The sequence below is a fragment of the Rhinopithecus bieti genome, unplaced genomic scaffold (genome assembly GCF_001698545.2).
Source record: "Rhinopithecus bieti isolate Rb0 unplaced genomic scaffold, ASM169854v2 scaffold_25740, whole genome shotgun sequence".
NCBI classification, from domain to species: domain Eukaryota; kingdom Metazoa; phylum Chordata; class Mammalia; order Primates; family Cercopithecidae; genus Rhinopithecus; species Rhinopithecus bieti.
The window spans coordinates 741,867-766,610 of record NW_016811705.1 but is presented as its reverse complement, the minus strand read 5'-3'; the positions used below and the strand labels follow the sequence as shown (position 1 = coordinate 766,610).

Genomic DNA, 24,744 nt, shown 5'->3' with positions numbered 1-24,744 from the left:
CTCCTTGGGGAGAGGCTCAGCTGAGAGGAAGTGGCAGAGAGGGAGCTGAGCACATGATGCCAGAATGGGAATAGAGCCAGCTTTGCTAGAATTCCAAACGGAATTTTCCAAAATTTGAAGAACACGTTGTTGTTTCTGTATCCACTGTGAGTGGATATAAGTAAATAATTTCTTGGTAGCATAAAAAAGTGTAGTAAAGGAATTATTTTGAGATTCTCAGATTAAAGACATTTTGTCTGAGAATTTTGAGCTTTTTGAAGACAAGATTCAGACTTTCTGTTTCTGTCTGAACAGGTTTCTATCTGAACAGGTTTAGAAGTAAAACTAATGTATGGTTGTGCTATGAATACGTTGTAAAGGATGGCTAATTTAAAAATGAAAAAATTAGAAGGATAAGTAATGTTCCATGACTTCTAAGTACTCAAATTTCAAAACATTCTAGTTGGATGCTGCACATGAACGTGGTAAGGGACCTAAGAGATTGTTTTGTTTTGACCTTTTCATTTTACAGTTGGGAAGCTGAGATTCAAAAGGCTATGGGAATTGGCCAGGGTGATATGGAGCTAGGAGCAGAACCTCTTGCCTCGTGGTTGAGGGTGGTAACTTTTGCTTTAGATACTTAATTGTTACAAGTGGTTACATTATTATTATTATTATTTACTACCTTAACGCAAACATGCAAATTCGGTGTCTTTGGGAAAATAGTTTTTCTATTGTTATTGTTTGTCACCTTGTTTGTGCTCTGAATGCTTAGTCAATTCTCTTTTCCTGAGAAATAGAATAGTAAACCTAGTCTACATGGCCCGATATTGAATACTGTCAATAAGTGAAGTCTGAAATGTTTTTGACTGACTTTATTGCATTTTGAAAGAAGTTCTTTGTATTTGTGAATGTCTCTAAAGTGACAGTATTGGGCAGTTCTAACCAAATAAGGAGGATACAGAAAACTGAAAATTTACTTACTTTTCCCTGTGGACTTCCCTGTTTTCTCCACTTGTGTAGGCAGTGGAAACTGGACTTCACATTTATAGCACTCACCCCACTTGTAATTAACTATTTAATGTTGGTGGTTTTCTTTAATGTGTATGCTTCAAGAGGGCAGAGACTAGCTTTTATTCACAGTTGGTCCCTGGCTTCAAGTATAATGCCTGGCCTGTTGAATAGGCACTCAATATGGATGATCAGAAGAGAGGGAAGGAGGGGTGGGAAAATATCTCAGTGTGACTGTGAAAAGCACAGTCTAGCAGTCTTAGAGAATATCCAGTCCACCTTAATTTCTGCCTAAAAGAGCTGCTTTAATTCTTCCTTTTGAAAGATGGTTATAACACATATAGATCTAGCAATGAACAGTTTATGAAGTGGTCTCCCAGACCCCTGTGCTGTTGTAATGCTTACTATGGTTTTTCCAGAGCATGGAAAAAAATCCACTTTTTTTGAGCACCAACTTTATCCCAGGACTATTCTCTTATCTGGACAAAACATGGCCATATGATAGAGTAGTGTGTGAAACTGAAATGCAGTTTTTTCCCCTTTTCAACGTTTAGGTTCAGGGGGTACATGTGCAGGTTTGTTACATGGGTAAATTGCATGTCAGCAAGTTGCTAATGTCATACAGCCAGCAAATAGCTGTATAAGGTTTAGACACACAGATTATTCTGCCAACCAGTTCCTAATCCAGTGTGATTTTTACTCTTTAGGATTTTCCCAAAAAGTAACTTGGGTTTCGTTTAACTCCTTTGTAACAATTAAATAAATAATACTTTATTGATTGTGGAGTGTCAATATACTTCCACACATGTTCAGTGTTACTTTCAGAACATAGTCCCCCTCAATAGCAGCAGGAATTTTAAATGCCTTGTTCTCTTTATTACCCTCCACACACATACACTTTTGTTATATGACTAAAGTTTTGTGTTTTTCTTGTTGTTTTGTTTTTTTCAGCTGAATATAGTAGAAACAGTGCAGTTTGGGGTAGGGAAGCAGACAGATCTGAGTTTAAACCCCGAATCCATCACTTATTTGCCACGTGACTTTGTGGCAAGTTACCTGTGTCTTTTATTTTTTATTTTATTTATTTATTTTTTTGTAGAGACAGGGTCTTGTTATATTGCCCAGGCTGGTATTGAACTCCTAGGCTCAAAAGATCCTCCTGACTTGGCCTTTCAAAGTGCTGTGATTACAAATGTGAGCTACTGTACTGAGCCTGTGTCTTTTATTTTAAATGGACAGTTTAACCCCTCTTTACAAATGGTGAGGTTAAGTGTGTAGTGCTCCTATTACTATATCTGGCAAGAAATACACACCAAGGCTGGGTGCACTGGCTCACGCCTGTACTTCCCAGCACTTTGGGAGGCTGAGGCGGGTGGATCACCTGAGGTCTGGAGTTCAAGACCAGCCTGGCCAGCATGGTGAAACCCCGTCTCTAGTAAAAATACAAAAATTATTTGGGCATGGTGGTGCATTCCTGTAATCCCAGCTACTTGGGAGGGTGAGGCAGGAGAATCACTTGAACCCAGGAGGAGGAGGGTGCAGTGAGCCGAGATCACACCACTGCACTGCAGCCTGGGCAACAGAGTGAGATGCTCTCTGGCCAAAAAAAGAAGTAGTACACACCAAACAAATGTTAGTCTTTGTTTCTTCCCTATTCTACCCCCTTTCCTTTGTTTCCTTTTGGGTTCACACTAATTCTCAACCCCAGATGTATAATCAAAACAGGAGCCAAAATAGAAAACACCCATGCCCGAGAGACTGTAATTTCATTGGCCTAGAGTGAAATCTGGTTGGGGGTAGAGGGTGGGCAAGGGATATGGAAAGGACCAGAATTGGATGTGTGTCTATCTTTATTTGAGGATGAAGGAATCAAGTAGTATAGGGACTATGCTGTGCATATCCTAGTGTTCTTTCTTTTCCCTCAAGACTCGGTCTGCCTTTACTGTTCCCTGAAAGTTTTCCCAAGTCCGGTTCAGAAGAGGAAGGTGTTTTTGAAGGATCAAGGGAGGGCTGATAGGAATGAGCAGCTTCTCTATGCTACTGCAGCCCTTCCCAAATATCCAGGTGAATTCCTTGACGTAACTTTCTTCTGCGAAGGAACTCTCTTTCCCACATGAGAGGAGCCTTGTTGACAGAGAGAAGACAGCACTGACCAAGGGGCCCAACCTTTGGTTCAGCTTAGGCTCCTGAACACACCAGCACCCATTTTGTTTACCTTCTCTTCTTTCTGTATTATTCCTTATATTATCTGAGAGTTCAGAAATGTAGAACTAGCAAGTATTGGCTATCCTGAACAGTGTAGGAATTGAGTCTTTATATAAAGTTGTAGAAATCGCATGAGATTTTTGGCATAGTGGTTCAGAGAAGATGGTTTGTTGAAAACAGATGCCAGGTATTTGAGTGTATACCACTGTAGTAAGCAATTTCAGACCTGAATTGGACAGATCGATCAGTATAAAATACAAAATACTCTGTTGTGTAATTACAATTCTTGTAACTTTCTTCTTTCTCTGTCTTCCTCCTTCCCTCCCTCTCTTTCTTCCTCTCTCCCTCCCCTCCTTTCATTCTCCATCTTTCTCTTTCTTCCTTCTTTTCTCTCTCTTTCTTTCATCAGTTATTGTTTGATTTAGCAATGTGCTACTGAAATAAAAGCAAGGTGGTAATTACTCTTAGTGGAATGCTATCAGGTCACGAGTATGAGGGTGCATAAACATCACCTGATGTAAGTGAGTGTGGATGCCCACTCTCTCTTGTAAGGTATAGTAGTATTATGTAGAGGGATTCTTTACCTAGGTTTGTTTCCAGAGATGCCTTGTCTGATATATACATTTTCAATTATCTTTTTCTGTTTTGATGAGGAATTTAGGAAATGAACTTGGAAATTCTAGAGTGATTACTTTGATAACATGTTATATATTGAGAAATTGTATTAGTATCTTATATGTTAAATGTAATTTAGAAAGTAAAGTAATACTAAGTATGTGGGGATGCTGAAATGTGGTATAGCAAAGCCTTGAGCTTGCATTTTGTACAAGATGGGAAGAAGAATAATAGAGGAAATGGACAATGTGGACTAGGGGTTTCCCAGGGAGTAGAAGAGACTAGATGTCAAGACATGCAGGTATCAAGATTTTTATACTCTCTGAATAGGTGCTTACTTGTAATGATAATACTGGAAGAGTAGGTTGAATTGGGATTACTGGAATGTATGGGTCTGAGGTATGGAATAGTGAGAATAGTGAGAATAGTAGAGAAATCCCATCTCTACCAAAAATACAAAAATTAGCTGGGCATGGTGGCATGCACCTGTAATCCCAGCTACGCGGGAGGCTGAGACAGGAGAATCGCTTGAATCTGGGAGGCAGAGGTTGCAGTGAGCCAACATCACACCACTGCACTCCAGCCTGGGCAACAAGAGCAAAACTCCATCTCACAAAAAAAAAAAAAAAAAAAAGAGGAAAGAGGTTTAGTTGACTCACAGTTCTGATGGCTGACATCTAGTCTCTTATAATCATTGCATCTTACAATCATGGCAGAAGGGGAAGCAAACATATCCTTCACATGGCAACAGTCGAGAGAAGTGCCAAGCAAAGAGGGGAAAGCCATTTATAAAACCATCAGATCTCATGAGAACTCACTTCACTATCACGAGAACAGCAGCATGGGGGTAACCGCTCCAGTGATTCAATTACCTCCCACCGGGTTTCTCCCATGACACATGGAGATTATGGGAACTACAATTCAAGATGAGATTTGGGTGGGGACACAGCCAAACCATATCAGCTATTTAGAAAGAAGTTTGGAAAAAACACACTAGAATAGGCTGAAGAGACTTGAAGCAAGCCTCTTTATTCTTTATCTCCATAATATTCTTTATTAAGGTATTCTAGCAGAACCAAGTAAAACACTGTTCTATTAGTTCCAGAAATACATTCGTGGTTTTGCTTTAAGATTACCCTGTAGGGTTCTCTGTAAGATATTGGAAAGCCGTGAAACAGGGATGTTGCAAAAGTTCAGTTTGGTGAGAATGACAGGAATATCTTTTTCTTAGGTTCCGAATAACAACTGAATTTTCTGACCAATCCACAAAAATACCTATAGGTATGTTTCATTTTATTGTGCTTCACTGTATCATGCTTCAGTAGAATTTTGTTTTTTATAAATTCCAAGTTTGTGGCAATAGTTATGCTGTTTTTCTAACAGCATATGCTCACTTTTTTTCCCTCTATATCATATTTTGTTAATTCTCACAATATTTTAACCTTTTTTGTTATTACTGTATCTGTTAATGGTGATTTGTGATCAGTGATCTTTGATGGTACTATTTTATTTTATTTTATTTTTTTGAGACAGAGTCTGACTCTGTCTGCCCAGGCTGGAGTGCAGTGGTGCAGTCTCAGCTTACTGCAACCTTTGCCTCCCGGGTTCAAGCGATTCTCATGTCTCAGTCTCCCAAGTAGCTGGGACTACAGGTGTGCGCTGCCATGCCTGGCTAATTTTTGTATTTTTTAGTAGAGACAGTGTTTGACTATGTTGGCCAGGCTGGTCTCAAACTCCTGACCTCAGGTGATTCACCTGCCTTGGCCTCCCAAAGTGCTGGGATTACAGGCATGAGCCACCGTGTCCACCTTGATGTAACTATTGTAGTAGTTTTGGGATGCCATGAACTGCGCTTGTAGGAGATACAAACTTAATTGATAAATGTGTTTGTCTGCTCCACCAGCCGGCCATTCTACTGTCTCTCTCCCTCTCCTCGGACCTTCCCATTTTCTGAGACACAACATTGAAATTAGGCCAATTAATAACCCTAAAATGGCCTCTAAGTGTTCAAGTGAAAGAAAGAGTTGCACGTCTCTCACTTTTAATCAAAAACTAGAAATGATTAAGCTTAGTGAGGAAGGCATATTGAAAGCTGAGACAGGCTAAAAGCTAGGCCTCTTGTTCTAGTTAGCCAAGTTGTGAATGCAAATGGAAAAGTTCTTGAAGGAAATTAAAAGTGTTATTCCAATGAGCACACTAATGGTAAGAAAGTGAAATAGCCTGATTGTTGCTGTGGAGAAAGTTTTAGAGGTCTGAATTAAAGATCAAACCAGCCATAACTTTCCCTTATGCCAAAGCCTAGTCCAGAGCAAGGCCCTAACTCTTTTCCATTCTATGAAGGCTAAGAGAGGTAAGGAAGCTGCACAAGAAAAGCTAGAAGCTGGCAAAGGTTGGATCTTGAGGTTTAAGGGAAAAAGCCGTGTCCATAACATAACAGTGCAAGGTGAAACAGCAAGTACTGATGGAGAAGCTACAGCAAGTAACTTACCCAGATTTAGTTAAGATAGTTGGTGAAGGTGACTACCCTAAATAGCAGATTTTCAGTGTAGGTGAAACAGCCGTCTATTGGAAGAAGATGCCATCTAGGACTTTCATAACTAGAGAGGAGAAGTCAGTGCCTGGCTTCAAAGGATAGGCTGACTCTCTTGTTAGGGGCTAATACAGCTGGTGGCTTTGAGTTTAAGCCAATGCTTATTGACCATTCTGAAAATCCTAAGACCCTTAAGAATTATACTAAATCTACTTTGCCTGTTCTCCGTGAATAGAACAACAAAGCCTATATGACAGCACATCTGTTTAACAACATGGTTTACTGAATATTTTAAAACCACTGTTGAGACCTGCTGCTCAGAAAAAAATACTCCTTTCAAAATACTACTATTCATTGACAATGCACCTGATGGAGATGAACCGGGCAGTAATGTTTTCATGACTGCTAACACATCATCCATTCTACAGCCCGTGTATCAAGGTATAATTTATACTTCTAAGGCATCTTGTTTAAGGAATACATTTTGTAGGCCAGGAGTGGTGGCTCATGCCTGTAACCCAGCACTTTGGCGGGTGGATCACCTGAGGTCGGGAGTTTGAGACCAGCCTGGTCAACATGGTGGAACCTCATCTCTACTAAAAATACAAAAATTAGCCATGAATGGTGGTACATGCCTGTAATCCCAACTACTTGGGAGGCTGAGGCAGGAGAATCGCTTGAACTAGGGAGACAGAAGTTGCAGTGAGCTGAGGTCATGCCACTGCACTCCAGCCTGGGCGACAGAGTGAGACTCTGTCTCAAAATAAATAAATAAATAAATAAATAAATAAATAAATAAATAAATAAATACATTTTGTAAAGCAATACTTGCCATAGATTGCACTTCCTCTGTTGAACCTAGGCAAAGTTGAAAACCTTCTAGAAAAGATTCTTTATTTTGGAGGCCATTTAGAACTTTTGTGATTCATTGGAGGAGGTCAAAATAACAACATTAACAGGAATTTGAAGAAGTCAATTCCATTCCTCATGGACAACTTTGAGGGGTTCAAAATGTCAGTAGAGAAAGTCACTGCAGATACAGTGTAAATAGCAAGAGAACCAGAAGTGGAGTCTAAAGATGTGACCAAATTGTTATAATCTCATGGTGAAACCTGATGGATGAAAAATTGCCTCTTATGTACAAGTAAAGAAAATGGTTTCTTAAGGTGGAGTCTACTTGACGAAGACGCTGTGAACATTGTTGAAATGACAGCAAAGGATTTAGATATTACGTACATTTAGTTGATAAAGCTGTTGCAGGGTTTGAAAGGATTGAATCCAGTTTTGAAAAACATCCTGCTATAGGTAAAATGCTCTCAAACATTGCATGCTACAGAGAAATATTTCATGAAAAGAAGAGTCAATCAATGTGGCAAACCTCACTGGTCTCTTTTTTTATGATATTGCCTCAACCACCCCAAACTTCAGCAACCACCACTCTGATCAGTTAGCAACAATCCACATGGAAGGAAGACCTTCCACCAGCAAAAAAAAAAAAAAGAAGAAAAAAGTGATAACTCGCTGAATGCACTGAATGCACAGATGATCACTGAGATTTTTAGCAATAAAGTATTTTTTAATTTTTTCGAGATAGGTTCCTGCTCTGTCACCCAGGCTGGAGTACAGTAGCATGATGATGGCTCACTGTGTAGCATTGAGCTCCTGGCCTCAGACAATCCTCCCACCTCAGCCTCTTAAGTAGCTGGGGCTACAGTTATGAGCCACTGTGCTGGGCAACAATAAAGTATTTTTTAAGTTAAGTTATATATATCTTTTTTTTTTTTTTGAGACAGAGTCTCCTTCTGTCGCCCAGGCTGGAGTGCAGTAGGGCGATCTCAGCTCACTGCAAGCTCCGCCTCCCTGACCCACGCCATTCTCCTGCCTCAGCCTCCCAAGTAGCTGGGACCACAGGCGCCCGCCACCACACCCGGCTAATATTTTGTATTTTTAGTAGAGACAGGGTTTCACCATGTTAGCCAGGATGGTCTCGATCTCCTGACCTTGTGATCCGCCCGCCTCGGCCTCCCAAAGTGCTGGGATTACAGGCGTGAGCCACCACGCCCGGCTATATATCGTTTTTTAAGACATAATGCTACTGTACACTTAATAGACTACAGTATAATCTAAACGTAACTTGTATGCACTAGGAAATAAAAAAGTTGTGTGACTTGCTTTACTGTGATATTTGCTGTATTACAGTGGTTTGGACCCCTAAGACTGTAATATCTCTGAGGTATCCCTGTATTTTAATTCATAAAATAACAGTTTTAAGTGTAATAATTAGTAGAAAACAGTAATGTTCTGTTAGTAATAATGAAATAAAATTTAAAAAAGAAAATTGGGGTGAGAAGTTTGTTTTCTTAAATTTTGGATTGTGCTGCTGAAAAACAGGATAATGGAGCCTGTGAAAATTCTGAAGATAATTTCTGGGTACTTTCAAGGTCTTTCTAGATTCGAAATACTGATTCTTCAGTCTTACTGGTAAAAGTGAGGGTTTTTCAAATGTTTACCAACTGGTGAATGGATAAATTGTAGTTTGTCCATACTATGAAATACTACTCAGCAATAAAAAGAAACAAAATGCTTATACATGTAACAGCATGAATTAATCTCAAAAACATGCTAAGTGAAGGAAGTCAAACATATTGGTTTCATTAATGTGAAATCATAGAAAAGGCAAACAAAACTATGGTGAGAAGGGAGATTAATGCTTGCCAGGAACCATGAGTTAGGGGAGGGGATCAACTGCAAAAGCACACAAAGAAATTTTCAAAGGTGTTGAACTGTCATATCTTGATTAGAATGGTGGTGGTTATATGTCTATATATAATTATCAAAATTAATCAGATTGTATACTTAAAGTGGATAAATTTTATTGACTGTAAATAATATCTTGACTTAAAGTAGGTGCTTTAGAGCCAGACTAAACCTGAATTCAGTCCCAGCTCTGCTGCTTAGTAGCTGCATAACTTTGGGCCAGTCATCTTCTCTGGACCTTGGTTTGCCCATCTGGAAATGTGTATAATGATAGCTGCCTTGGGAATTAGAAGACATATTAAGTACTTAGCATATGCCTGGAACATGATAAATTATCAATAAGTTATTATTTTACTTTATGATAGTCATTCTCCTTTATAAAATACCCCAGTAATGCTAGTATTTTGCTTATCGGTCATTAGTATTAGTTTTTAGGTTTGCAAATACAATGGAAAGAAGATTTTTCTGAGAAGAATGTGTAAGAGTGAAAGAGAAGGGAAGGAAGGAGTTTTAAGATATCCAAATGCTTAATATGTACAAAACAAAAACAAAAATAAAACAAATACTTAATGTGAATGTAGCAGATGAATATATATCCTTCCCCTTCAAGCATCTTTTTTACCTGCCACTTTCATGTTATTCATGGAGAAATTGATCTTTTCAGTTATAACTTGTCTAGTTTGAGAAATGCTATCAAGCATCAAACATTGGGTTAAAAGTGTCTTATCTGCCATTGTAAGAAAAAGATATAGGAGGAGCATTTAGAGACAAACCCCAGTGCTCCTGCTGTGTAAGAATTTATAGTCTAATGAGGGAAAGGGGGACATTTTGATTCAAACTTTAAGATCTTAACCCATCTTAAGTGAAATTTTTTCTATGACTAATACTCCAAGGCAAGCTGAAAGGGAACGTTAGATGTTTGAATAGTTTTACGATGCCTACTGAAATGGTGATTCAAAAAATAAGTTGCAAGGTGTTTCTTAAAAACTGATTTTATCACAAGGAAAGTGATTTTTTTTTTTTGCTCTTGTTGCCCAGGCTGGTGTGCAATGGTGCAATCTTGGCTCAATGCAACCTCTGCCTCCCGGGTTCAAGCGATTCTCCTGCCTCAGCCTCCCCAGTAGCTGGGATTACAGGCATGTGCCACCATGCCCGGCTAATTTTGTATTTTTAGTAGAGACAGGGTTTCTCTATGTTGGTCAGGCTGGTCTCGAACTCCCGACCTCAGATGATCTGCCTGCCTTGGCCTCCCAAAGTGCTGGGATTACAGGCGTGAGCCACTGTGCCTAGCATCTCCTACAGTGACTTTTAATAGTTTTGACAAAAACTTCCATGCCAATTAATAAAATGTTATACTAAATTCTTTGAATCTTTCTTCCTTTTTCATCAGGCACAGCATTCCAGGGGCTCTGCCTATTTTGAAAATGTTGTGTGCTGCACTGATCCACAATCGAGTGAATATCTATCTATCTCTACCTACCTACCTACACATCTTCCCTTCCTCCCTCTCTCCCTTCCCCTTTTCTTTTTTTCTTGCTCTTTCTCATTTTTCCAGCCAGTATCATGGAATCTGTATATGATGTTACCTTGCTTAGAGAGACTTCCTCAAATTCAGAGGAATCCATGTAACAGAAGAGTTCGTTTAGATGTAAACACCATATCAGCAGTTTGGCAATTTCTTACAAAATTAAACCTATTCTTACCATACAGTCCAGCAGTTGCACTTCTTGGTATTTACCCAAAGAAGTGGAAAACATATATCCACATAAAAGCCTGCACATGGATGTTCAGAGCAGTTTTATTAATAATTGCCAAAACTTGGAAGCAACCAAGATGTAAATAAGCTGTGGTACATCCAGATAATGGAATGTTATTCAGCACTGTAAACAAATGAGCTATGAAGCCATGAAATTATGCAGGAACCTTAAATGCATATTACTAAGTAAAAGAAGACAATCTGAAAAGGTTTCATATGATTCCAACTATATGACATTCTGGAAAAGACAAAACTATGAAGATGGTAAAAAGATCAGTGGTTGCCAGAGGTTAAGGGAGAGGGAGGGATGAATAGATGGAGCATAGGGGATTTTTTTCTTTTCTTTTTTTTTTTTGGTGAGATGGAGATTTACTCTTGTTGCCCAGGCTGGAGTGCAGTGGCTCAATCTCAGCTCACCGCATCCTCCGCCTCCCAGGTTCAAGAGATTCTCCTGCCTCAGCCTCCCGGATTACAGACATGCGCCACCATGCCCGGCTGTTTTTGTATTTTTAGTAGAAACGGGGTTTCACCGTGTTGCCCAGGCAGGTCTCAAACTCCTGACCTTAGGTGATCTGCCCGCCTTGGCTTCCCAAAGTGCTGAGATTACAGGTGTGAGCCACTGCACCTGGCCGAGCACGGGGGATTTTTAAGGCAGTGAAACTATTCTATATGATACTGTAACGGTGGATACACGTTACACATTCGTCAAAACCCATGGAATATACACCAAGAGTGAACCCTAATGTAAACTGTAGACTTTGGATGATTATGATGTGTTAGAATAGGTTCATCAGTTTTAACAAATGTACTATGGTGGGGGATGTTGATAATTGGGGAAGCTATGCAAGTGTGGGACTGGGGGCATACACGAAATCTCTGGGCCTTCCTCTCAATTTTACTGTGAACCTAAAAGGCTCTAAAATATAAAGTCTTAAAAAAAACAAAGAGTAGAGCATAACATGCCCTTTCCTTGGGAAGTCACATTTATAAGAATGCAACCATTAAAACTTAGTGCAGGCCAAGTCATAAGGAATAACAGATGATCTATTTTAGTGTTACCTCATATGCCCAGCAAAGTACCATGCCATTAACATGAGAGTGCTGTTCACAGTGTACTTGTCACTGACCATACAAATCCACTTTTGGAATAATTCTTGTATTTCCACCTGTAAAATACATGTACCTTTTAATTTTTATTCTGATGGATTGGAAATAAGTATTTTTTTCCATTTTTAATTATTCAGGTTTATGATTTAAAAGCTACAAAATATTAGCACTGTGGATTTTCTGTACTATTTTTATAACCAGTGAGCTAATTAAAATATTTGTAATGTTTCATTTTTAACTATTCAAATACAAACAGTACACAAATCATAAATACATAGGTTTAATATATTGCTCAATGTAGTATCACAAATTCAGCGCACCCATGTAACTCATACCTGGATCAAGACCAAAACATTACTAACACCCCAAACTACACCCTTAGGCTCCTCTCTGGTTACTGTCTCTAGCCAAGGGTAATACTACTCTGATTTATAAAAATTAGAGGTAATTTGTATGGGCTCTGAATTGCTTAATATATATGAAACAGTAAAAGAATTCTATGTCTTAAAAAAAAGAAAAAAGAATTCTATCTGTAAGACTGGTAATAGTTGATAATTGGCCAGGCGCGGTGGCTCATGCCTGTAATCCCAGCACTTTGGGAGGCCGAGGCGGGCAGATCACGAGGTCAGGAGATCAAGCCCATCCTGGCTAACATGGCAAAACCCCGTGTCTACTAAAAGATACAAAAAATTAGCTGGGCAAGGTGGCGGGCGCCTGTAGTCCTAGCTACTTGGGAGGCGGAGGCAGGAGAATGGCGTGAACCTGGGCGGCGGAGCTTGCAGTGAGCCGAGAACGTGCCACTGCACTCTAGCCTGGGCAACAGAGCGAGACTCTGTCGCAAAAAAAAAAAAAAAAAAAAAAAGTTGATAATTGAGAATTAAAGTTCCTAGAGGGAGTAGATAGACCTTTGAAAGAATATTGTGTCTTGTTATATCTGGTATAAATCCATCTTAGCATAGATAGGATATTAGAAAAATGAAATAAGTCACATTACTCCCTCTTTAAAAATGTGGAGTTAGCCAGTCGCGGTGGCTCACACCTGTAATCCCAGCACTTTGGGAGGCCGAGACGGGCGGATCACGAGGTCAGGAGATCGAGACCATCCTGGCTAACATGGTGAAACCCCGTCTCTACTAAAAAATGCAAAAAACTGGCCAGGCGAGGTGGCGGGCGCCTGTAGTCCCAGCTGCTTGGGAGGCTGAGGTAGGACAATGGCGTAAACCCCGGAGGCGGAGCTTGCAGTGAGCTGAGATCCGGCTACTGCTCTCCAGCCTGGGCAACAGAGCGGGACTCCATCTCAAGAAATAAAAAAATAAAATAAGTAAATAAATAAATAAAAATGTGGAGTCAGCCAGGCGTGGTGGCTCACGCCTGTAATCCTAGCACTTTGGGAGGCCGAGGTGGGTGGATCACAAGGTCAGGAGTTTGAGACCAGCCTGGCCAATATAGTGAAACTCCGTCTCTACTAAAAATACAAAAATTAGCCGGCATGGTGGTGCACGCCTCTAGTCCCAGTTACTCGGGAGGCCGAGGCAGAAGAATCGCTTGAACTGGGAGGTGGAGGTTGCAGTGAACCAAGATCATGCCACTGCACTCCAGCCTGGGCGATACATGTGAAGCATTTTGAACTGTTCCTGGCGCATAGGAAGCACTCATTAGCTGCTATGATAATCAGTGTAACAGGACCAAGGTAGTACATAATAAATTCCACAATGAATGATAAAAACAAATCTAAACCACTGGGCGTGGTGGCTCATGCCTGTAATCCCAGTACTTTGGGAGGCCAAGGAGGGTGTATCACCTGAGGTCAGGAGTTCGAGACCAGCCTGGCTAATATGATGAAACCGTGTCTCTACTAAAAATACAAAATATTAGCTGGGCAAGGTGGCAGACACCTGTAATCCCAGCTACTCAAGAGGCTGAGGCAGGAGAATCAGTTGAATCTGGGAGGCGGAGGTTGCAGTGAGCTGAGATCATGCCATTGCATTCTAGCCTGGGCAACAAGGGCAAAACTCCGTCTCAGAAAACAAAACAAAACAAAACAAACAAACAAACAAAAAAAAAAAAAGAAAAAATCTAAGCATCTCAGATAGATCACTACTTGATATTGATTACCTATTCTGTATGCCATCCTGTCTCTCTGATATCAGAGTTCCCAACCATCATGAACCAATTAGTCCCAGCACTTTGGGAGGCCGAGGTGGGTGGATCCCTTGAAGTCCAGGAGACCAGCTTGGGTGATATGGTGAAACCCTGTCTCTACAAAAGACACAGAAATTAGCTAGGGGTGGTGATCCCAGCTGCTTGGGAGGCTGACGTGGGAGAATCGCTTGAGCCCATGAGGTGGAGGTTGTAGTGAGCAGAGATCTTGCCACTGCACTCCAGCGTTTGTGCCAGAGTGAGACCCTGTCTCAAAAAAACAAACCAACAAAACTCCCAGGTAGGTCTTTTGTAATTCTTCCTCGCTCCCAAATTCAACATGCTACCCTCCACCCCTAAGCCTGTCTAGATCTATTAACTTCATCTATATTACTTGGATGTTTAGTGGTTGAAGACTTGTGTGAACAACATTCTCATTTATCCTTTATGGGTGTTAATGTCCAATGAGTCATTTGTACCTTAGTATTGCAGTCAGATTTGTTTTCATTGGGTATCTGGCCAGAAATCACATATAATGGGAAAAAAATGAATTTGTTGTTTGGGAGAGAAGTAATTTTAAAATGAGGAGTATTTCCTTTCTCAATAGAGATTTTTCATTGGGTTCTCAGGCAGCATAACATCATTGGGGATGGGAAGAAGGGACAAAGAGACAAGTGATAGGATGTCAAAATTTATTTCATCTTTTTTTAAGTGTTATATTCATCCATATAATTGTGGATGAAGCAAATTTGGGGGAAGGGTCAAGCTAGGAAGCTACCTACCATTTATTATACTTTTTGTAAGAAGAGGAATTCTAGGTTCCAAATAATAAACAGTATAAAAGTCCCTTAAATTGTTTTTGGAATGCACCCCCTTTTGTAAATTATGTAAACAGTAATAGCTATGTAAATTCAGAAGAGATTTTTTTCAGCTGGGCAGAGTGGCTCACCCCTGTAATCCCAGCACTTTGGGAGGCCGAGGTGGGGATCACTTGATGTCAGGAATTCAAAACCAGCCTGGCCAACATGGCAAAACCCCATCTCTACTAAAAATACAAAAATTAGCCAGGCATGGTGACAGGCACCTGTAATTCCATTTACTTGGGAGGCTGAGGCAGGAGAATCGCTTGACCCTGGGAGGTAGAGGTTGCAATGAGCCAAGATTGTGCCACTGCACTCCAGCCTGAGTGACAGAGCAAGTGAGACTCCATCTCAGAAAAAAAAAAAAAAAAAAAAAAGATTGTTTTTGTTGAGGGTTATAGTACAGAAGGAATCAGGGAAAAAAATAGAGCTTGCGCTGGATAATCCTTTCTAATATTTGAGTAGTGGGAAAGTGAAGAAGTTAAAGGTGTGGAGTGAGGGCATGTCTGATGCCTGAGGAAAAGTGGAAAGTAGTAGAAGATGAGATTGACCTAGTGGTATTTCAACCCTCTGGCTGAAAAGTCTGAATTATTTTTCCTATGGAATAAATAATTTTCTTTTCTTTTCTTTTTTTTTTTTCGAGACGGAGTCTTGCTCTGTTGCCCAGGCTGGAGAGCAGTGGCACAATCTCGGCTCATTGCAAGCTCCGCCTCGTGGGTTCACTCCATTCTCCTGCCTCAGCCTCCCGAGTAGCTGGGACTACAGGCGCTCACCACCACGCCTGGCTAATTTTTTTGTATTTTTAGTAGAGACGGGGTTTCGCTATGTTAGCTAGGATGGTCTCGATCTTCTGACCTTGTTGTCTGCCTGCCTCAGCCTCCCAAAGTGCTGGGGTTACAGGTGTGAGCCCCGCGCCTGGCCTCTTTCTTTCTTTCTTTTTTTTTTTTTGAGATGGAGTCTCGCTCTGTCACCCAAACTGGAGTGCAGAGGCGTGATCTTGGCTCACTGCAACCTCCACCTCCTGGGTTCAAGCAATTCTCCTGCCTCAGTCTTCTGAGTAGCTGGGACTACAGGCGCCCGCCATCACACTACAGGCGCTCACCACCACGCCTGGCTAATTTTTTTGTATTTTTAGTAGAGACGGGGTTTCGCTATGTTAGCTAGGATGGTCTCGATCTTCTGACCTTGTTGTCTGCCTGCCTCAGCCTCCCAAAGTGCTGGGGTTACAGGTGTGAGCCCCGCGCCTGGCCTCTTTCTTTCTTTCTTTTTTTTTTTTTGAGATGGAGTCTCGCTCTGTCACCCAAACTGGAGTGCAGAGGCGTGATCTTGGCTCACTGCAACCTCCACCTCCTGGGTTCAAGCAATTCTCCTGCCTCAGTCTTCTGAGTAGCTGGGACTACAGGCGCCCGCCATCACGCCTGGCTAATTTTTGTATTTTTAGTAGAGATGTGGTTTCACCATGTTGGCCAGGCTGGTCTCAAACTCCTGACCTCAGGTGATCTGCCCGCCTTGGCCTCCCAAAGTGCTGGGATTAGAAACGTGAGCCACTGTGCCCGGTCAGAAATAGTTTTCTTTGATGCTTAACATAATACACTGTAAATATAACCCCAAAGTATCTTCCTTCTTCAGTATAAGCTAGTTGTGTGACATTTCACACCTTTATTTATTTACTTATTTAATTTTATTTATTTATTTTGAGACAGAGTCTTGCTCTGTCGCCCAGGCTGGAGTGCAGTGGTGTGATCTCAGCTCACTGCAACCCCTACCTCCCAGGTTGAAGCGATTCTTCTGTCTCAGCCTCCTGAGTAGCTGGAATTACAGGCATGCGCTACCATGCCCAGCTAATTTTTTGTATCTTTAGCAGAGATGAGGTTTCACCATGTTTGCCAGGCTGGTCTCAAACTTCTGACCTCAAACAATCTTCCTGCCTTGGCCTCCCAAAGTGCTGAGATTACAGGTGTGAGCCACCACACCCAGCCTGTTATGCTTTTAAGAAATGGATTAAGCTCTAAATCGTTTTTAAAAATAGAACCTGGCCGGGCGTGGTGGCTTACGCCTGTCATCCCAGGACTGTGGGAGGCTGAGGCGAGCAGATCACGAGGTCAGGAGATCGAAATACAAAAAATTAGCCAGGCGTGGTGGTGGACGCCTGTAGTCCCAGCTACTCGGGAGGCTGAGACAGGAGAATGGCGTGAACCTGGGAGGCGGAGCTTGCTATAAGCTGAGATCGCACCACTGCACTCCAACCTGGGCAATGAGGAAGACTCCATCTCAGAAAAAAAAACACACACACACACAAAAAAAACCGGAAACTGAGGTTTCAAATTTGAGAAACTTTCCACTCTGAAAATCATTTTACATGACAGGATCTTTTAGCGATACATGGTACCACAGTCTAGCTCTATTAAACACTATAACAATACATTCTATAGGGCTGGAGTTTTAAAGAGGAAGAAAACCTTTATAGCACTGTATTATTAAGCATGGCCTGAGGTGGACCCAGTGCCTTAATCTCATTTTACTTTTGCAGTTCGTTTTGTAGATCAAAATATACTACATTCCCCATCTGTAATACTGAATGAAAAGTAAATGGAGAGAGTAAGAGAAACTTTACTGAAAATTGTACAGAAACACATTCTGTAAAGTAACAGCTAGTTGTGTGAAATTTCTGTACATTTTTCAGGGGAATCTATGAAGAGAGAGAGAGTGTGTGTGTGTTTAGGGGGAATGTGTGTGTAGTAAGAAATTCAGAGTGACCACCGCATGGTACAGTTTTTAGTTATTTAGAATGAATAATTTTTTCTTATCTGGTGGTAAGATAAAGTACAAATGAAGATTTATAAATCAGTTTTTTAAAGTACTCTATGTCTGATATAGATAACAGGCTCCAATATAAACCCTCATAAGACTTCTGAAACATCTATTGTATCTGTTCCAGTGGCTGCCATATCCAGTTAAATTTCTTTTTAAGATTGTGCTTTAGCTTGTACTTCATAAAGGTTTTTTAAAAAAATATAGTGTTTGCAGTCAAGTTGAACAGTATCTTCATATCAATTAAATAATTCCAAGAATACATAGAAAAGCTTTGTGTGAATTTTTTTTTAATTTCTAAATTCACCATTTTGATACAAATACCCATGGTTTTCTTCTATGTTTACATGCAGCCAGGAGCTATGGGCGGAGACGAGGTAAATTTTTTTTTTTTTAAATGAGATCTTTTGCTTGCCAAATTGTGAGTAAATATGAGTGTGTTTATGTGTGTGTGTATTTATACCTGTGTGTGTGTAAAACAATAATTATTATATGGTGTGATGTTCTATCTTATTTTAGCAAAATAATTTATCACTTTCATTAAAATTACTTTTTGTCGTTAGTTGATAATTTGTTCTTTTAATTATAAAAAAGATATAGCAAAACTATTTCTCCTTAAAGTTTTTTGTTATGTAGCTTATTGTGAATAAACATGAGGAAATAAAGGCCAAGCATATATATTTTTCTGCCCTGTATTCATTGTGTTCTTTTCATACAACTTAGAAGGCAGAACTTGGTTTTGGAGGGCAATTCTTGATCTGATTAGATTGGCTGGTGAATTTTTTTCTGTTATATTCAGAGTCAGATTTATGCCGGAGGTCAATGAAGCTTAAGTTTCAGGGCCTCTCACTTGCTTAAACTCCTTCCAAAGTCTACCTAATTTTTGTGTTCTTTTTCTTAAAGAGGGACCCCAAAATAGGCTTTGGTCCCCATAAAACCTGCATTCTCTCCTGGTCATACCCAAACGAAACAATACGACTTTCATTTGTGTAATGCTGTAACTGTTCTAAAGCATTTCCTATATCTGTAGTTTTTTCAAATAATTTTACGAAGTAGCTAGGAGAAGCCGGATGTAGTAGAAAGCATATGGGACTTAGGGTCAGACACGTAGGTGTAATCACTGACTTATCATTTAGATTTGGTATGCTTATCTGTAAATTATGAGGTAATAAAACCAGTCTTGTCCTACTTCAGAGTATTAGCAAAGTTCTAGTTAAAAAAAAAAAAAAAAAAAAAAAAAAAAAAAAGGGAAATGAAAAGCTATCCATGTAAATTAAAAGTATTCCACAAATGTAAGTTACTTTGGTGCTCATTTGCAGAAGCTGAAGGAGAAGTAGTAATTGACTTGCTGTGTGACCAAGTTAAAGCCAGAGTCAAGATCACAATCTGTGTCTTTTGGCTCTTTATTTGCTAATGTTTACCATTCATCAGGCTGTCTCTGACTTTGTAGTTGAGTCATGAAGAGAAGATAATGATGCTAAATTCGTAGTATTTTATTATGCTATTTTAAAAAATATTAAAAATCTTCTCTGCCTATGCTTATCCAAACAGTACTTTTATCATTTATTTCACAGCAAATATTTGTTGAATGAGTGACTATTGGCAGAAGCTAATATGTATGTACAGTGGATCATACAGTCCTTTTGCTTTTCATCATCATGTGGAAAAACATTTGTGTAAATGATTATTTTCTATCTGTGGAAATAAATATTAAATTTTATTGCCTTTTTAAATTTAAAAAAGTTAAAGCCTAGAAATAATGTTATTAAGACATATTTTGTACCATATTTGTTTCATGTTGCCAGAAAAATGATCACTGTCAGGAAAAAAAAGGAAATGGACTATTTTATATAGAAAATAGACACCATCTGGAGAATGGACAGCAGGGACTGACTTTTCCTCTTCTCACGTGCTGATCAGTCACCAGATCTTTTCAAGTTTTTCCTTCTAGTTTTCTCAGGTTTTGTCCTTCTCATTTCTGCTATTTTTATTTCTCCTGTTCCATTTCTACAGCTTCATCTTTCTGAAACACCACTTGGTCTATGTCAACCCCATTCTCAATTCCGGGTCCCCATGATCTGGCCTCTGCCTCTTTCACCAACCTCATTATCTTCATTTTTCTCACCTCATCTTCCCCTGACCAGTCTATTTGCTTTCCCACTGTCTGGCCATATAGGTCACCCTTCCTTTCATCTACGTATCTAAGGACTATCCTTATTTTACTAGTTCAAACCTTACCCTTTCCAGGAAGCCTTCCCCAGTTCCTTGCAGACCGTGTTTTCCTCTGATTCTGTTGTCTTGGCATTTTTCCTGCCTTTTCTGTATGCCCTGATTCTTCAACTGGGATAAGTTCTTCGAGGATAGTTGTCTCTAGTGCCTAACACTGGGCCGTATGTATAGTTAGCACTTATTAAGTGCTTATTGATAAGGATTATTTTGAAATAACACCCTACATTTATGCAGAGCAGAGTTTGGCATCATATTTTTTTAAAATTATTTTATTTTATAAATAATAGCATATTAATACTATACATCAAGAATATAAAGTCGCCTATAGTTTCCAAGCTTCTGAAAAAAATACTCATCCTTTTTTCATTTTACTTTCTCCCTATCTATTTGTGAGGTTGATTTTCTTGTTCTCAGAAGTCACTATCTTCTTTGTATGAGGTGCTATACTAAATATTTCCTAGAATAACTTGGTCCCTGCTCTTGGTCTGCAGTTTGATAGGTATAGATGAAGAAGAGAATGATAGAGAGAGAGAGAAGCACAAATGCTGAAAGACTGAATGTTGGCTTTCTGTAATAAAAAAGAATGGACAGAAAATGTTTTGTCCATGTTTTCCATAAGTCTTTCATTTTCAAAGCTGAAAAAGAAGTCGTCTTCCTTAAATGTAATGATATAACCATATGGGATGAAGCATGTCTAGATCTCATATCTAGAACGCTCATTCTCTGAAATGTGTTCATTTGAGCCAACTCTGCATAATATACTTCTGATGAATTGGCAGACTTCCTCATGCTTATTTTTTCATGTGATCAGGGATTAAAATAATTTTTGATCCCTTTCCTCTAATTAACATTTAGGCTTGCCCAAAAGCATAAAATTAAGCTTGCTGATGTATGTTACTTCCCTCTACCTATGATTAGGAATAGAACTGGAGCTATAGCTCATTTTCTATGTGTTACATAAACATGTTGGTAAACTTTTTTCTTTTTTTGAGATGGAGTCTCACTTTGTTGCCCAGGCTGGAGTGCAGTGGCATAATCTTGGCTCACTGCAACCTCCGCCTAATGGGTTTAAGCAATTCTCCTGCCTCAGCCTCCCAAGTAGCTGGGACTACAAGCTTGCACCACCATACCTGGCTAATTTTTGTATTTTTAGTAGACATGATATTTTACCATATTGGCTAGGCTGGTCCTGAACTCCTGGCCTCAAGCCATCCGCCCATCTCCCAACGTGCTGAGATTACAGACGAGCCACCGCACCTGGCCATGTTGGTAAATTTTCTAGGAACAGAAATAAAGGGAATGTAATGTATGTGAAAGTTTTGAGTTCTATCGGCCAGTGAACTTTTACACCTCTCCTGATAAGTGTGGAAAAGTTTCCCGGGATAAGTAGAATTTCAGGACCTATTTGGACAGTGGAATAGGAATGGGAAGCAAGGCATTCTAGTATGTGTTTCTCCTTAGAAGAAAGCTTAAAGATGAGATTGCCATGACCAGATACTTAGAGTACATATCTCTGAGTGTATGCTGTGGGGCCAGCTGGAGAGGAGAAGCTGGTAGTAAGACGATCTATGCTGCTTTAATGAATGTTTTTGAAACAGAAGGTGAAACTCCTGGACACAGACATTGTCAGGCTTTAGAAAGAGGGTTTTATGATAAAGTAATGAAAGCAGGAGATAACTTGAACATCAGCTCAAGGCTTGGATGGGGGCATTGAAGGTAGACTCTTAGCAAACCAAGTGCTTCTAGTAATATAGTTGAAGCAGTAATAATGAGAAATGAGAAGAATTATATGTGAAAGAATAAGATTTGAAAATAAATGTCAGTTATGTATAGTTTAAAAATACCCAATTTATATCTTTTTATTTTGTTCCAGTAGACAAACCTTGATTTCATTTGTGGAATAAGAATCACACCAAAGAATCTTATCATTTTTCTTTGGTAGTATTCTGCCTTTGATAAGCTGTAATATGTGTCCTGCTATACAGCTGCCACCCCTGTTAGAAACTAGTCTACCAGGTAGTGTCATTTAAGACTTTTGCCTACACATTTAATATATGCTGTGCTTTTCATTTCACATGAGAATGAATTTTTATGGTCTCCATGAAACTCTTGTCCATAAGTAGACATGTTGGCTATGCCAGTATTTTTGATGTTTAACAGAATTTCCTAGTTATAGAGCAGTAAGGAGAATATGAAAGGTCCTTTTAACAATGCAAATGAGAAAATACAACTAGGCTACCAGGTAGTGTCATTTAAGATTTTTGCCTACATATTTAATATATATTGTGCTTTTCATTTACATGAGTTTTTATGGTCTCCGTGACACTCTTGTCCATAAGTAGACATATTGGCTATGCCAGTATTTTTGTTTTTGTTTTTTGCTTTTTGAGATGGAGTCTCGCTTCATTGCCCAGGCTTGAGTACAGTGGCGCGATCTTGGCTCACTGCAACCTCCGCTTTCCCGAGTTCAAGCAATTCTTCTGCCTCAGCCCCCCCGAGTAGCTGGGATTACAGGCACGCACCACCATGCCCGGCTAGTTTTTGTATTTTTAGTAGAGATGGGATTTCTCCTTGTTGGCCAGGCTGGTCTCGAACTCCTGACCCCAGGAGATCTGCCCACCCCAGCCTCCCAAAGTGCTGGGATTATAGGCGTGAGCCACCATACCTGGCCCATGCCAGTATTTTTGATGTTTAACAGAATTTCCTAGTTATAGATCAGTAAGGAGAATATAAAAGGTCCTTTTAACAATGCAAATGGAAAAATACAAAGAATGATTAGAGTTACTGTTATAAATGTACTCCTGCATATATTTAGTTCATAAAATATATTGATATTAATTGGTTACTTAATTGATAACAAAAGTTCTAAAATCCAATCAGACAAACTTGTGTGCTGAGTTGATGTTGAGTATTTCTGTCAAAAGCCTGCTTAAGGGAAGAGAGATCAGCTATTCCAGTGAGACCATGCTAGAAGCATGCCATCCTGCTAATTCAAACCCAGTTGTATGAGCTTACTTGTTTAAGGGTACGGATGATTCTAGAATAAAACATGGACATGAATCGGAGAATTTTCTGAATGTTCATGGTTATAATATCTGAACATGTTACTGCTCATAGTAATAGGAAAATTTGAGCACAGACAATAGTGAGGGGAAGATGACTAGTTTTTCACTTTTATGGGAAGTTAATCTGGGAGGGACCAAAAGAAAGACTGAAGGAGGGATTTTCTGGGCCTTCCACCCAAATTTTGCTCATTAAGTGTTTTCATACCTATACTGTACTAGACTTCAGATGTGGTCTCTGACATTGCTCAATGGTCACTCTAGTAGGGAGAGAGACAATAAATACGTGAAACTAATATTTTTATTCTTAACAGTCGTGATAAATACTAGGCAGAAAAGAATAGGGGAGTCCCTCCAAGGTAGGGAGGTCACCTCTGAAGAGGTGATATTTAAACAAACTGAAAGGATGGAGGGACAGCTATCTAAAACTTTTTTATTATTAAGGAAATTTTCAAATATATACAAATATAGAATACTTTAATGACCACCAATATATCCATCATCAGCTTCAATTATTATCAGCATTTTGCCAGTTTTGTTTCATATATTCTCTTCCCTTTCTCCCCGGGAATATTTTAAAGGGAATTTCAGATATTATGAGACAGATAGGTAGTTTAAAAGGGGAAAGTGGAAGGAACTGCATTTGTAAAAGGCTTGAGGCAATACAGATACATGCTGCAACATAAACCTCGAAAACATTACACTAAGTGAAAGAAGCCAATCTCAAAAGTCACATATTTGTATGATACCGTTTATATGAAGTGTCCAGAATAGACAGATGTATTGAGACAAAACGGAAATTAGTGGTCGCCTAGGGCTGAGAGGTTGGGGGACAATGAAGAGGGACTGCTAATGGATTAAATGGATCCATTTGGATTAAATGGATCAATTGTGTAATATGAGAATTATATTTTGAAAAAGTCATGTTTCTTTAAAAAAAAAAAGGCTTGAGGCAAGAAAGGGCTTACTTTGAGGAAGCCTAGAATGGCTGATGCTTGGTAGGTTTTGGAGGAGTATGTCTTAAGATGAGTTTGGAGGAAGGAAAGAGAATCTGATCTTGCTGGATATTAGCTCCTGGTAAGGATTTTGAACTTGGTCCGAGTACAAGAGGAAATCTTTGAAACTTTAAAGCAAGGTTAAATGATTGGATTTATGTTTTTTAAAAGAGCACATCTAGTTGCTATTTGGAGTGGAGTGGAAAGAGAAGTGGGTTGCCTAGTTAGGAGGTGATATTAGGCATGAGATGAGGATAGTTAGGATAGGGTGATGGCAGTGGAGTTAGAGAGAAGTGAACAAATTAAAGATGTATCTTGGAGAATGGGATCAACAGTAGCATTTAACAGATGGTGTCAGGTTGCTGAATTAACCTTGGAGATGGATTAGAGACTTAAATGTTAGACCTAATACCATAAAAACCCTAGAAGAAAACCTAGGTAATACCATTCAGGACATGGGCATGGGCAAGGACTTCATGTCTAAAACACCAAAAGCAACGGCAGCAAAAGCAAAAATTGACAAATGGGATCTAATTAAACTAAGGAGCTTCTGCACAGCAAAAGAAACTACCATCAGAGTGAACAGGCAACCTACAGAATGGGAGAAAATTTTTGCAATCTACTCATCTGACAAAGGGCTAATATCCAGAATCTACAAAGAACTCAAACAAATATACAAGAAAAAAGA

The 24,744-nt window shown here is 39.6% G+C and overlaps 1 protein-coding gene across 3 annotated transcripts in view; it reads left to right on the top strand.

Annotated features, from left to right (window-relative positions):
* Window positions 1-24,744, top strand: part of CPEB3 (cytoplasmic polyadenylation element binding protein 3) — a 208,777-nt gene that overhangs the window by 71,683 nt on the left and 112,350 nt on the right. For 2 of the 3 annotated variants that reach the window (XM_017894706.1, XM_017894705.1), the window contains one exon: window positions 18,124-18,147. The exons of the other annotated variant lie outside the window; for it this stretch is intronic. In XM_017894706.1, coding sequence (XP_017750195.1) covers window positions 18,124-18,147 — 24 coding nt within the window. The remainder of the gene's footprint in view (window positions 1-18,123; window positions 18,148-24,744) is intronic. 3 annotated transcript variants of the gene reach the window in all.